This window comes from Corvus hawaiiensis, chromosome 6 (genome assembly GCF_020740725.1).
Source record: "Corvus hawaiiensis isolate bCorHaw1 chromosome 6, bCorHaw1.pri.cur, whole genome shotgun sequence".
Lineage (NCBI taxonomy): Eukaryota > Metazoa > Chordata > Aves > Passeriformes > Corvidae > Corvus > Corvus hawaiiensis.
In genome coordinates this window covers 52,167,255-52,180,534 of record NC_063218.1, presented here as the reverse complement: position 1 = coordinate 52,180,534, position 13,280 = coordinate 52,167,255, and the positions used below count along the sequence as shown (strand labels likewise).

General features: G+C 42.8%; 1 protein-coding gene across 1 annotated transcript in view; it reads right to left on the bottom strand.

Annotated features, from left to right (window-relative positions):
- The window catches only part of RRAS2 (RAS related 2), a 42,882-nt gene that overhangs the window by 5,920 nt on the left and 23,682 nt on the right, over nucleotides 1-13,280 (bottom strand). The window contains exons 2-4 of the mRNA XM_048307788.1: nucleotides 5,556-5,643; nucleotides 4,969-5,071; nucleotides 3,432-3,540 (exon numbers count right to left, since the gene is read on the bottom strand). Coding sequence (XP_048163745.1) covers nucleotides 3,432-3,540; nucleotides 4,969-5,071; nucleotides 5,556-5,643 — 300 coding nt within the window. The remainder of the gene's footprint in view (nucleotides 1-3,431; nucleotides 3,541-4,968; nucleotides 5,072-5,555; nucleotides 5,644-13,280) is intronic.

The following is a 13,280-nucleotide window of genomic DNA, read 5'->3' as shown; positions in this document are numbered from 1 at the left end:
TGGAAACACTGGCAGCTTCATTTCTTATCATACATTCTAAGGATTAATGCCTGCTTGTCCTCTAAAGACTCATTTTTCTTTGTCAACATAACCTGGGGATATTGAGAGACAAAAATCACAAGAAAGCTGCTTAACTCTATTTATCTGTACGGTTATTACCATGACAAATTGCTATTTCAAACTGACTCTTTCATGCCTCTCCCAAAACTACTTGTGAGTTGGTGTCTCTGGTATATAAGAGCCCCACTAATTTACACCACACCTTTGGTGAGCCCCAACAATTCATCAAGATCATTCAACTGTTTGTGCACTTCTGCTGTACAACCCAGTTCATGTATTTCCTGAGAAACAGTTGCCACCACATGAGGATGATTAGTTTTACATCATTAGCCTCCAGATTTATGGTGTCACAACGATAGTACTCTGTACTCTGTTCAACCTCAACACACATTTACTTGGCTAAAGGTGTGGCCAGACCCTTGAGACACCCAGAACTTTTCCACATGTTTAACTCTTTTGGGCTCTGGGAAGATTTGTTGAGTATCATTTGCCGATCCAAACACACTAAATTACTTTGTTTAACTTTAGTCTTTCAGGGGTTGCACGTTTCACTAGTCTGCCTCCTGCCTTTTGGAAAAAGCAGGCAGATGCCCAGTACAAGCAGTTTTGCTCTAAAATCTGACACCCAGCTTCCTGAATTTCTAAAAATGTTATGTGAATTCTGAAGCTGAAAAATGTACAGTTGGAATTAAAGAAGTTCAGAAAGAACCAGATAAGAAAAAGATAAGTGTGACACTGGCTCAGCAGGTTGTTGGTGGTGCCCAAGTGAGGCCTACACATCAGCAGACAAAGTGTAAAAATGCAGAGGACTTGCCCTTGTCATGTTTCTGCCCACAAGTCCCAGCCTGGGGATACCCCACACCTCCCACTCACCCAGCACTCCCAGCCAAGGTGAGGGAGCACTCTCGCCTTTGAGCCCGGCCCTCCCACGGCAGCTGCCTGTACAAGAAACCTGCAGCCAGAGAGGACAACCTCGCTGAAGTTTTTCCTCACTTTCAGACTAGTTGGTTTAGTTGGTGGCAGGACTCGTTGACAAGTTTTCAGTCAGATCACCAAGCTGCTCCCCTCAGTGACGGGATGGCTGTACTGAGTGCTCACACGATGGAGAAGAAACAACCCCTCTGTTTAACACCCAGCTGATAACATCTCACTGCTTGCTGCTGCCAAAAGGCGAGGTCTCACTTGCTTCCCCCCACCCCTGCTCCTCCCTGCTCTGCTCCAAGCCACAGTCCCACCCCTTCCCATGCTCCCAGCATTGGCACTCAAATCTTTCAGCAAGCTGATTTAGCTCGCACAGGTCCCAGGAAGCCATTTCTGCTCCTCCCCATCCAGAGAGATGATTCAACTCCAAAAGTGCTTCAAGTGACATCTGGGGCCAGCAAAGGAAAGAGTGGGAATGTGAAGTCAAGAGGGAGTGGACCCTCTCCCTTGTGGGGACCAATTATGTCAGCTCAGCATCCCTAAACAATTCCTTCATACTGACTTAAGGCCAAGTGAAACACACCATGTGACAGGGAAGGGACAGGGAAGAGTTAAGAACACGTAAGTAGCTGTTTAAGCAAACCCAGAAGTGTTTTCTCAGCTACATCTGCCTAAGCCTCAGCTTATAATGGGAGTGACAAGTCCACCAATTGGCACGTAAATGGTGAGTGAGAGCACCAAAAAGTTATACCCCTCAGCATCTAATCAATTAAGGCAATTAATATAGCCATAAAAAACAACAGGAGATTTTGGAGACATATATTGATACAGGCAGCAAAACTGCAAAGTTAGGCAACTTAAAAAAAGCTGCTTTGAGCTTGAATGTGTTCCAGCCCACCACCACCTGAAAAAGCAGCTTGGAACAGGACAGAGGGACAAGCAGAACAGGTGACAGGCACCTCTCAGCCTTTAAGGGAGAAGCAGAGGTGGTGCAATAACATGAGGAGGGTGGGGGAGAGAGAACAAAGTTCACAGCTGTTCCTAGAAATGGACGTACAGGATTACCAACTACACTTGCAGGTATCCTGAGAGCTGGGGCTGACAGCAATGATGTTATTTCCCTTCCCAAAGCATCAGGGTGTTTGTCCTTCAGCAATTACAACTAGCAGAACAGTTCGGTTTCATCTCCATAATTTCCATGCCAGCATTAGTGCAGGAGATAAAGTACATATGGTTCCAGGACCTGTAAGGTTAAATCTGGGAATTCTTATGGGGGCATGATGGTAACAAGAATGAAAAAAATGTGCTTCTGTCTCAGGGACAGGCTGTTCTGTGAATGTGTGAGTGCTCAAAGTTACTTTCGAGGGGTTTGTGAGCTACTTCTGTGAAAACTTCTTTCAAGGCAGCATCTTTCAGCATAGCTTTTAATTTTGTCATGATCTCTCTACACAGCTTCTGGGATAAAGCGGCTGTGACAGTCAAGGGACCACGCTCCACAGGAACTTTTTGGTACTGTAATTGTAATTCAACAATGCACATACAACCCACTGAGCTCTTTAAGCTATGTTTTCCTTGTGACACTCTTAAAACAATTACAATTATATTTACTTTATTCTCTTTACAGTTATATTTACTTTATTCTCAGAAAATCATGTGTTTGCTAGCAAACTTTAGGTGTTATCTTATTGTCTCAAGAGAAAATATTAAGCTTCTCAAATTAGTTGCTGAAGAAAATACAAGTTTGACATCTGTTCCTTTCCTGCTGCTATAGTAAGATTTTTTTCATTTCAGCTCAAATTAGTTTGATTCAATAAAAATCAATAGCAACTAGGGAAAACACATTTAAAAGTCCTTTAAATCATTCTAAGCTAAATCTTCTAAGTTATCTTGTGACTAGAGGGGAGGCTGAAAACTATTGGTTTCACAACTTTAAGGTACATAAATATAACAGAAACTGTGTTGCTGTACTTCCAACTTTTAAAGCTTTGAGTCAGTTATGCAGAGTGGCCAAAGAGAGAACAGTGAACAGCTCCTAATTTAGATCTAACAGCACTGAAAGGTAAAAGCAAGAGCACTGAAGAGTAAGGATTGGTGGAGTTAGTGTTGGAATGCACTCTGCTGGCACAGTGCAGTGGCGAGTACCAGAACTGAGGAATTAGACACGTTCATGCCTGAGTAATCAAGTCATGACAGAAAGCTCTCAGCTCTGTGAATAGATTTGGTCTCAACATAACCCCACTGAGTCAGACAGAAAATGTGCTGTGCGTGGAATGCCATCATGCTCCTAAGGTTCTTCAAGTACAAAAACTGAGTGTAGCTTCTTGCACTGGAATTAGTTTGTATGATATGACTTCATTTGTTTGTTCCCATTCTGGGAGGAAGTTTAGTTTTGAGGGGAAAACTGAATTTTCTGGAAGAAAGTGAGCAGTAACTAACAGCAAATGAATTACCTGTCTTTGGTGGTCCAGATCTGCTTTATTACCGACGAGGATCATTGGAAACTCATCGCGATCTTTCACTCTAAGAATCTGTCGCTGAAACTTGTAGATTTCTTCAAAGCTATGAAAGAACACAAGTAGAGCATCAGTGCACTAATTCATAGACTGCCAGGTTCTGCAAAAGTTCAGAAATGATGAGTCACCTATTTGGACTTGCCCTGCCATGACACACAAGCACAGACAGCTGCAGGCACTCCAGAGTCACAGCATGACCAGTTAGAGAACCATTCAACACTCAAACTAAAAAATCCCCAAGTGAGCAGTGTCCTCTGCACTGGGCTGAGGTGGGGCTGCAGGGTGAGCAAAACACTGACTGTGTCTCAGTCTACAGGGACCTGGGGCAGAGAGTCAACCAACCACAGTCCATTCTGCAATTACTGACTCTGGAGTTCTACTCCATCTAGAATATTCAAACTACAGCACAGAGATCCTGGTGACCAATATTTCAGCTGGCAACCTCCAGAGCTACTTCTAAGAATTTTTGGGGAAGCTATCAAAGCTGAAAAGTTTTGTTTCTTCAAGAACAGAGAAATGGCAGGGCTAAATGATCAGAAAGGTTTCCAGTTACCAACTAAGTTATATCAGGTACTGATGCTGTTCAAGCAGTAAGGAATATTCCAGCAGTGTTTAAGGAAAGGTGAGCAGAGCAGAAAACTTCTTCCAGGATAGTATACTAAAAAAGCTAACTCTGGCCTAAGCAAAGATTTTTGGGGAATGAATAAATAAATCACTGCTTTCAAGTAAACACTGTTAAAGCTACATCCCTACAAGAGGACCTCCAGCACAGACATTTGGAGACAATCACATACCCTTTGCATCCTTCCCAGACACCGTATTTAATTCCAGACATATAGTCTGAAGGCATTTACACTTAATTTGCCAGCTGAAATTTAGAAGCAAGATGATCATCAGTAAAAAAGTCCCATTAAAAATAACTAGGTAGTCAGACACCTCATGCAAAGGTGAACTAGAAGCATCCCTTCTGTTATCAGTCTCTGGATGTACACCACTAAGCACAGCTCTCCATGAGCTCCTAAGATGATGCTTCATCTCCACTCTGCAGTCATTCAGTCAATGCATGGGACAAAGCAGAGGGACCACTGCCTGAAAAAGAGTGCAGGCATATACCCTAAACCCACTCAGAAAGCCAAAGCTACTTGATGCTGCACATGGCAAGGGGATATTCCTAAGAACTGACTGAATACCAATCACTTCCAGGAAAATGGTATTCTGGACTGTAATAAAGTTCTTGAATAGAGCTGTCATTTTTTTGTGTATGCTTTCAAGTCATCTATTGAAACAAACAGATACTTTCACAAAGTGATTGGGTCAAAATCAGTCTTCATCAGTGCTGAAAGAGCATCTCACCTTGAACCTAAAAGTGAATGCATACTTAATGTTTCTGTTTGAGATTATTTCAGTGAAGGATAAGGTGTAACTTAAGAATAATTAAAACTTGTTTGTTTTAATAACTTGACCTCAGGCTTACCTTCCTCTATCTGTGACTGAGAAAACAAGCAGAAAACCCTCCCCTGTCCGCATGTACTGTTCACGCATGGCTCCAAATTCTTCTTGTCCTGCTGTATCCAGAACTAAACACAAGCAAAAATATGGATTACTACATTTCATGTTCTGATAGACTGAGAAAAAAAATTATTCCTAATAAGATATTGTGAGAGCCTCTCCTGTGCACCACAGCTAAGCAAAAACCACTTTCCACAGATACTGCTGAATACTTTTCTAATATTCCCAGCAAGTTCTTGCACTGACTCTGAACAATTCAAGACCTACCAAACAAACTGAACAACAAAACACTTGAGGACTTCTGCTAATTCCTGACCAGCTGAAACAGATGGAAAATGCTCAGAGATACATGGGGATGAGGGCTGTTGGTTTATCCTTAAAGAGATCACCAACATGCAAGAAATGAAGTTTTTAAAGCCAAGCATTTATATTGCACTTGGGAGAGGCAGCACAGAGGTGTGTTTTTCATTCCACCATGTCACCCAGGTAACTCCTGGGAATGATGGACATTCCAAATCCTAGTTTGGTGGGCACTGTGGGTGGGCTACTTACTGTCCAAGCGCGCGGCTCTCTCGTCTATCACGCATTGCTTGGTGTAGGAGTCCTCAATGGTTGGGTCATAATCCGTAACAAAGTAGGACTGCAGAGAAGAAAACAAGTTTGTGTCTTAGACAAACACACACAGACCACTCACTGAGGGAGATGCTAAAAGTGGACACTTGAGAGCTTAAGGAAGATGAGAATGTTTATCCATGTACAGCCATTTGACACTTCATCCAAAGATAACTGGTAATGACTTTCCTATTCCTTATAAATTGTAGAGATTACTAGCAGAGTCACTGAGTTAACTGGATTCCCACAGCATTTCTAACATTTTCCAGACATTACTGGTAACTCCTAGAATTTCTCAGGAATCCCTAGAAACTTTCAGTTTCTAAGGACTCTCATAACTTCTCTGAACTTCTGGTAGGGTTTAGAAGTTCTTTAGAATTCTCAAGTTTACAGGACTTTCTCCCCTGTTCCCAGAGCCAGCAATTTCTGGGAAGTACCAGGATTTCCTCAGCTGTTTCTAGAATTCCTTCGCAGTTTTAAAACAATTTCTAGCAACAGCTCCACAAAGCACAAGTGGCAGTTAGTTTGTTAGCTGAATAAAATTTGTTGGATCATCCTTGTTCCCAGGATTTCTCTCCTGGTTTTAATGACTTTAAGCATTTACACCCTCCAGAACGACAAACCCTGAAAGCAGAATAAGCCATGAAATGCCTGTGCCACCCATGGCCTAAGCACAAGGCTTCACCAGACACTGCCAGGCTGTTGTTTATCAACCAAACTGTGAAGCAAAGCACGTTGTGGTACATTTCTCTAGAGACTGGATGATCTGGTATTGAATACTGAGTTAACAATGCCATCAGAAGACAAGTTTATAATTCGAAGGATGAAGTTTTAGCTTGCATACAGTCATAGTAAAGTTAATCTCCACCTAAAACTAAAGCAAACTGGCATGACATATCTGAACCCTGATCAAATTCCTTCCTATCTGTGCTCCCAGCAGGCACTCAGTGCATTACCCTCACTGTGCAGAACTGAAGGAGTACCACCTGCCTACATGGTTCAGTTCTGGGGGCCAGTAAGGAATTAGGAATGTTTTGAAACTATGTATTGGCTCCTAGGATGGAGCAAAAAGAGGACTTTGTTCTTGCATTAAGAAGATAGAACCAAAGCCAGGGTACATCTCCTTGCCCATGTTGGAATTCATAGTCCTTGCTGAGGCACCTGTCCCATCACACCAACTCAAAGATACCAACAAGACACCACTCTGCTCCTCTAAATTTACCAAAGTCAAGTTAACAGATGTCACGGTTGGGAAAACAAAACAAAACAAAACAAAAAAAAAAAAAAAAAAAAAAAAAGGGGGAAAAAAAAAGGAAGAACTGAAATCACAGCACTAGCCCACTAACCTTCTCCAGACACACCACTGTCAGTGCAGAACACAGTTAACTCTGCTCTTGGCAGATAATTTATGTGGCTGTATTTGTCCAGTCTGGCTTTGGAGCTGCCCATGAGTGCAGGCTGCAGGACACTGTCCTGAACAGCACCCAGCTGACCCCACCATTTGGACACGTCCATGCCAGGTCCTGGTTTAGCAGCATGGACAGGGGTTCCCCAGAAGAGCTCATCAGCTGAGCTGCAGCTGCCTTCCTGGGAGAAACACATCACCAGTTGTAGCACACTCGACCAGCTGTGTGTGCTATATATAACCTACGCTCATGTACCACAACCATCACGCAGTTGGCTGCAGGAGGAGACTGTACAGGGTGCTGTTGATCTGTTCATTTAGATCTGGCACCACACTGAAAAGCTGCTGACCCCCAGAGCAGAGACCCTGAACAGCTCCTTTGCATTTTAAGCAGACATCAGTGTCCTCTCAGGATACACCTACACACCTCTGCATCGATGGCACCCAGGCTAAACAGTCACCCTGCTGCAATCCCACCCACACCAATCAAAACAAAACAAAAAAAACCCCCAACCAAGCAAAAAAAAAAAAAAAAAAAAAACAAACAAACCAAGCCCCACAAAACCCCAAACAAACCCTCTACCACCAAAAAAATTCCAGTAAGCCAACAGGCATGGGATCCTAAATGCAGCACACAAACTTCAGGATTCCCAGCCAAAGTGCATATCCATAGGCAGCAGAACACTCACCACACAACAAGCTCTTTCAACTACAAGTCATCCCTTTACCTTGCTTCCCTTTAAGATTTAAAGAGGAAAAATTCAGCCTTCAAAACTGTTCTCATCTTTTCTTTTGCCTGTATCCATGACTCAAGATGTGCTATCCAGGAGCTTAAGAACACACTTGGAGGAATGAATTTACACGAACTGTAAATAAGGTCTCAATTCTTCTGTGGCCTTTAACAAACCTTGAAAGACGGAGGAGAAACTTTTGTGAACATACAGATGTATAAATAAAATCATTTACAGAATCTGACTTTAAAGGGATGATCACAAGGAAGGGAATTTAAGTCCTATGTTTCATAAAGGAAACAGAAAGTGATATTTATAAAAAAGCATTAGGTGACTGAACCATGGAAGATAAAGCCTGCACTCTGAAATTATTCCCTATCCCTCTCCAGCTTCAGCTTTCATTTCTCCATCCTGCAGAATTCAAAGTTACTCTCTGAACCTTTACATCTACAAAATGGCAAAGGATAGCAGCTTTTAAATAAAAGGGAGAATTTGGCATTGATTTATTTCACTCTCATGAATCAGTATTAGCAAAACACCTAAAGCAGCAAGTTTATATCCAACAAGGGCAATATTTTTCACTAAGAGAGTTCAGAAAAAGAAAGCCATAATGATCTCAGAGGAATTCTTCTTATTTTCCTCATTATCTGTCCAAGGGCCAAGAACTACAGCATGTTCTGTAATCTGCAGGGCATTTCTGTGATTCCCTCCACCCTTTTTAGTTTGTTTTTTTTAAATAGAAAAAAACCCCCAACCACTACACATGAAGCGAGAGTGCAAGACTAGGTACAGAGACATGGAACATGGTTCCTCCCTCAAAACGGGAAGCAAGATTAAGTTGCCCCGATCCAGCATCAGGCACATGTCAAATTCAGAATGACCAGATGCCTGAACTCCCCCATGTAACAATTGCTCTTACAAGTATTTTCTTCCCTCCCATGGAGCTGCGCTGCCAAATCTGCTGTCACAGCCACTACAGGAGAGGTTTGCAAGGCAATTAGTGCTGTGGTTTACCTCCAGGCGCTGGACAAGACTGATGTGCCTGAAACAGCTGCCGGTTTTGAAGGAGTCTTCCCAAATTGCACTGGGACCATGTGCCACAGGAAACACAACAACCACAGCTTGCAGGCCTTATTCAGTCAGGGCTGATTTACAAAACTTAGATGTAGCAGACACAGTATTTATCCATTTGAGCAGAAATGGACCTTCCTACTCTCTTCAGGCAATGTTTAAAGAATTGAGGCATGGCAGAGCATATCCTGAAACATTCCATGAGGCCATCCCTTCTCTCCTCAATGCCATCCTGGCAAGGTGCCTGCACGCCCAGCAAGCCCAAGACTCTACAACAGCATAACTAACTTTGTAGAGGTCAACAAGTTTGTGGCAGAACTGCTTAAAAGCCTGACAGGAGCACAATTCCAGCACACACAAACCACCGACAACCTACTGGTTTCAAACTGATGCCAAGTCTAGACAACTCAGAGGAGCAAGCACATGCCAGAGTGCTGGAATACCCAGGCCTGCCTGCTGCTGTCTCCTTTATGAAAGCTGTCTGTGCAAGCCCTAACTCCTCAGAGCAGTTGCCCTGCTAAGCTACAGCAACAGCAGGAAGCTACAGCAGGAAGCTAGAGCCGGAGCCTGGGATGGGAGCTGGCACAGAACACACGGCACAGCTCTCTAGGGTGGCCTGACACAGACCAGGTTGTCAGATCTGCTCTCCTAGCAGCAGTTGAGTTTCTCTGACAAATCCAAAGAGCCACGACTCATTCAGCTGGCTCCACTGCAGTTGGCCACTGCCTGCAGGAAATAATTAGAAGCAGCTAAATTTCTTCTAAGGAGATAGTAACTTGAACACTTCTGTTGCACCACTCCCTTAATCACCAGCAAAATCAAAGCTCTTTCCACCCATCTCCTAGAAGGGAAATGAGAAAGTTGAGCCCAGTAGTCTCATCGACCATTCAGTTTACCCAGAATATTATGCAACAGGTTTTCTAGGTTTTGTCTTTCTAAGACTGCTGAGGCAATTGAGTCCAGAGACAGGAAAGCCCACTGCCAAGGACTTTTGCAAAGGGGAAAAAACCAAAAGAACACAAAAATCCCCATCCCCACACTACGTACAGCTGGGCAACCCACCACAAAAATCCCTTCTTATATATACACTTGTCATCTTAAAATGCATTTCAAACAATCTCCTGACCTTCACAGGAGTTTCTACTTGCAGTGCATAGAAACAATGATACTATACACAATACTGCTCTAGCAGTCTTTGTTTTAGGCAATAGCAGTCCCTAAATCATTGTTTCAATCACTCAAGTCTTTTGGTAAGGAGAAGATATGAAAACCTGCTCTTAAGTATATGATCTTCCTCCATTTTTATGTTGCCTTTAATACACACAGAGAAATTCCTCCATTAGCTTACGAGCTTGAGTCCCACTCCATAAATTAATAAAAACAACTATGTAAAGACACCTTTGATGGAAAACCCCAGTGCCAACTCACAGCTCTTATGTAGCTGTTCACATTTACCCTTCATAAAGTAATCACAGTCCACAAACCGAAAAGCCACGAGATAACTTTATTTTGCACTTTTATGTTTTAGGGTGGGAGAGAAGTAGGATGTTGTTGACAGGAAGCTGCTCTGAGCTGCAGTCCAGAGGCTGGCTGCATAACATTCTTCCCTTTTTCTTTACACCAAGCTTGAAGGCCATGCAATGACAGGCAGCCCAGCACAGTGAGAGCACACCACTGTAAGTTAAAGGAGAGGTACATGCCAAAATATATATTCATCCTTGCTGACTCTATAATCACCATCTGTATTTACTAAACATACACATAATGTTTCAAAGAACCACTGGTTGCTTATTTAAATTTTTTCCACATGTTTTTTAAGTTTTTGGTTCAAACCCAGTAAAGGCAAGGAAATAGATGGGTTTCCACCCTCCAGCTACAGTTACAGACCAGCTCTGGATTTAAATAAGCATCTACAATTTGAGCATTGCAAACGGCCCAAAAATCCTCCCTAGCTATAATTTTTATGCTAGAACTTAAAACAAACATGTGTAGCATCCACCAACACCAAAGCTTCAACTTTAGACTTGAATACATTCCCAAATACCTGAAATGCATGATCCCAAGCCATCTCCTGTGCTGTGCTACTTGACAGAATATTTCTTCTGGCAGTCTCTCCTTTACCTGCCTTTTACACTATCATCTCTTCTCTAGGTTTTACCTAATTTCCCCTGAACTTCACCAAGAATGTGCCTGCTCTTGACCCACTCAACCAATGAAAAGCCCAACTCCCCCCCTGCACTGCCAGTTCTTCACCAGGGGCATACAACAAACAGCAGTATCAGCCACAGCCCTACCACACACCACATTGATCACATCAGAAATACTTAACCCAGAAAAAGATAGAAACCGGTGTTATCTTCATTTAAGTGAGTATTTCTGACATTCATTCCAAGCCATAGAGACAAAGTCAGTGCCTTAGGTTAAGGCCAGAACTCCAGTACCATGGTTAGTTAGTAGGGCCATAAGCAGACAGCTTTCTGTTTGAGGTACTTGGCTACAGCATAAAAGCCTCCCCAGACCATAAATTAAGATCTAAATGACTGACTGCATAACTCAGTTTGCAACTTGCATTGTTTTCCCACCCATGAAATCTTACAGCCTCTGCCTTCAACTCTTCTACCTAAGAGGGGCAGAGCAGCCAAGTCTGTACTGTGATGACCCCAGTGACACATTGTGCCTTCCTCCAGGCTGCAAAGGAGGTGAGACACCATTTCTAGGAGTTTTAATCTACATTCCTGTCTCTGGAGGAGCAAGCAGACAGGTTCTATGTCACCACAGGCAAGTTCCTAGAGGATGGGTGGCAGTAACCTGTCACCTTGCCCAAGCACTATGCTGCCCCTGGTCCAGAGCTAACCTGCCCAGCAGAAGGGGTAATCAGGTAAAACAACAGCTCAGGGCCTCAGCACCTCAAGAGCTTAAAAGAACCTCCTTCCACAGCACAAAGGAGAAGTCATTTCTGTAGCGTACTTGAGCTGGCTGGCTAGAAAACAAGGAAAACATGCAGGAAAAAAACCCTGACTTCTAGAAGCAAACATAAACCCAGACTGCATTCCAGAATAAAGGAACAGACACAGCAAAACACACCAATTTAGCATTTTGCAGAGCCCCAAGTACTTGGGTCACAGAAAAACCCAAACAAACAAAAAGCACACCACTAATCAGAGCGTCTCTGACAAGCTTGTTCCCATAGTAAACATACATCTCCCCAAGAGCAGGTGGTTCACTAGGACCCAGTATTTCCAGACAGGTTTAATTGGCTGGTGCTGGGGAAGCAGGAGGTGGATGCTGTTGAGGCTGATGACAGGAAGTGCCACCTCTGCAAAGGTTCTGTGCAGCGTCCAAACCAGTACCAGAAAAGGACTGCAGGAGGTACCCACAGCAACCCAGCACCATTTCAAACACAAATGATCAGGATTGCATTCAGCATGCTTTGCTGGCAGAAACAGTCACACTTTACAGAATGAGGGCATTTTGGTGTTGAACACTGAGAGAATAGGAGACTGAAGGTCTAGAATTATCTTGATGAAGACCAGACTAAAGAAATAATGACTAGAACACTGCCTCACGCTACAGAAGGCCAAGTGTGTCATCATCCAATCATCTCATACTCCTACAAATCCTTAAGAGGTTCTTTCTTTTAATTATACAAACAGTAACAGCACCCATTCCTTTCTTCCAAGGAATATAAATTAAAAGATAGTCAGTGCTTGCAAGTAATCAGTGATGCTTCCCTCAATTTGCACTACTTCCCACTGCTCTAATGCGTACTGTCAGCATTGTTATGGCTGTCCAGGGAAACAGATGTCATTTGTAACTTCAATTACTGCCATTACCCAGTGATGTGAAACACTTCACTTCATGAACAGTGAAAACTGAGGCACAAAGAGAGAAGAGGATTAAGCTGAAGAAAATTATAGTGAAAGAAAGATGACATGAGACGTGCAAGCTAAGCCCTTTGGAAATTCATACACAAGTTGAAAATTTTTATTTGCTCCCGAAGAAATAGTAATACACATTATATATAAAACCAAACTTTATGATTAAGTACATGCTTAATCAAACATTAATGGTTCTATCAAAGAAGAAAATCATAATGGAAAATGCGATGTAGTTGTATAAGCTGTGGCAGCCTTAGAGTACATCCATTAGATTACTCCGCTGCCAACACACAACTCAGTGACAGAAGAGACAGTAGGATACAGAAATAAACACCTCATTTGGTTAAGCATAGGTAAGTCTTGAATTTTTTATGCAATGCAAGGATTGTCAAAAGCTGTGTTTAGTCTGGAAACACTAAAAATGGGAGTGAGTCCTATTACACAGTCACATACTCTTCTGTCCCTCTCCCTCCATGGACACTCATCACTGAGTGAGCACATCAGAAAAAGAAAACTCCTAAGAAAACTGTGTTCAGTGCATGGGCATATTTAATGCACATAGCTAAATATAGCATGGCTC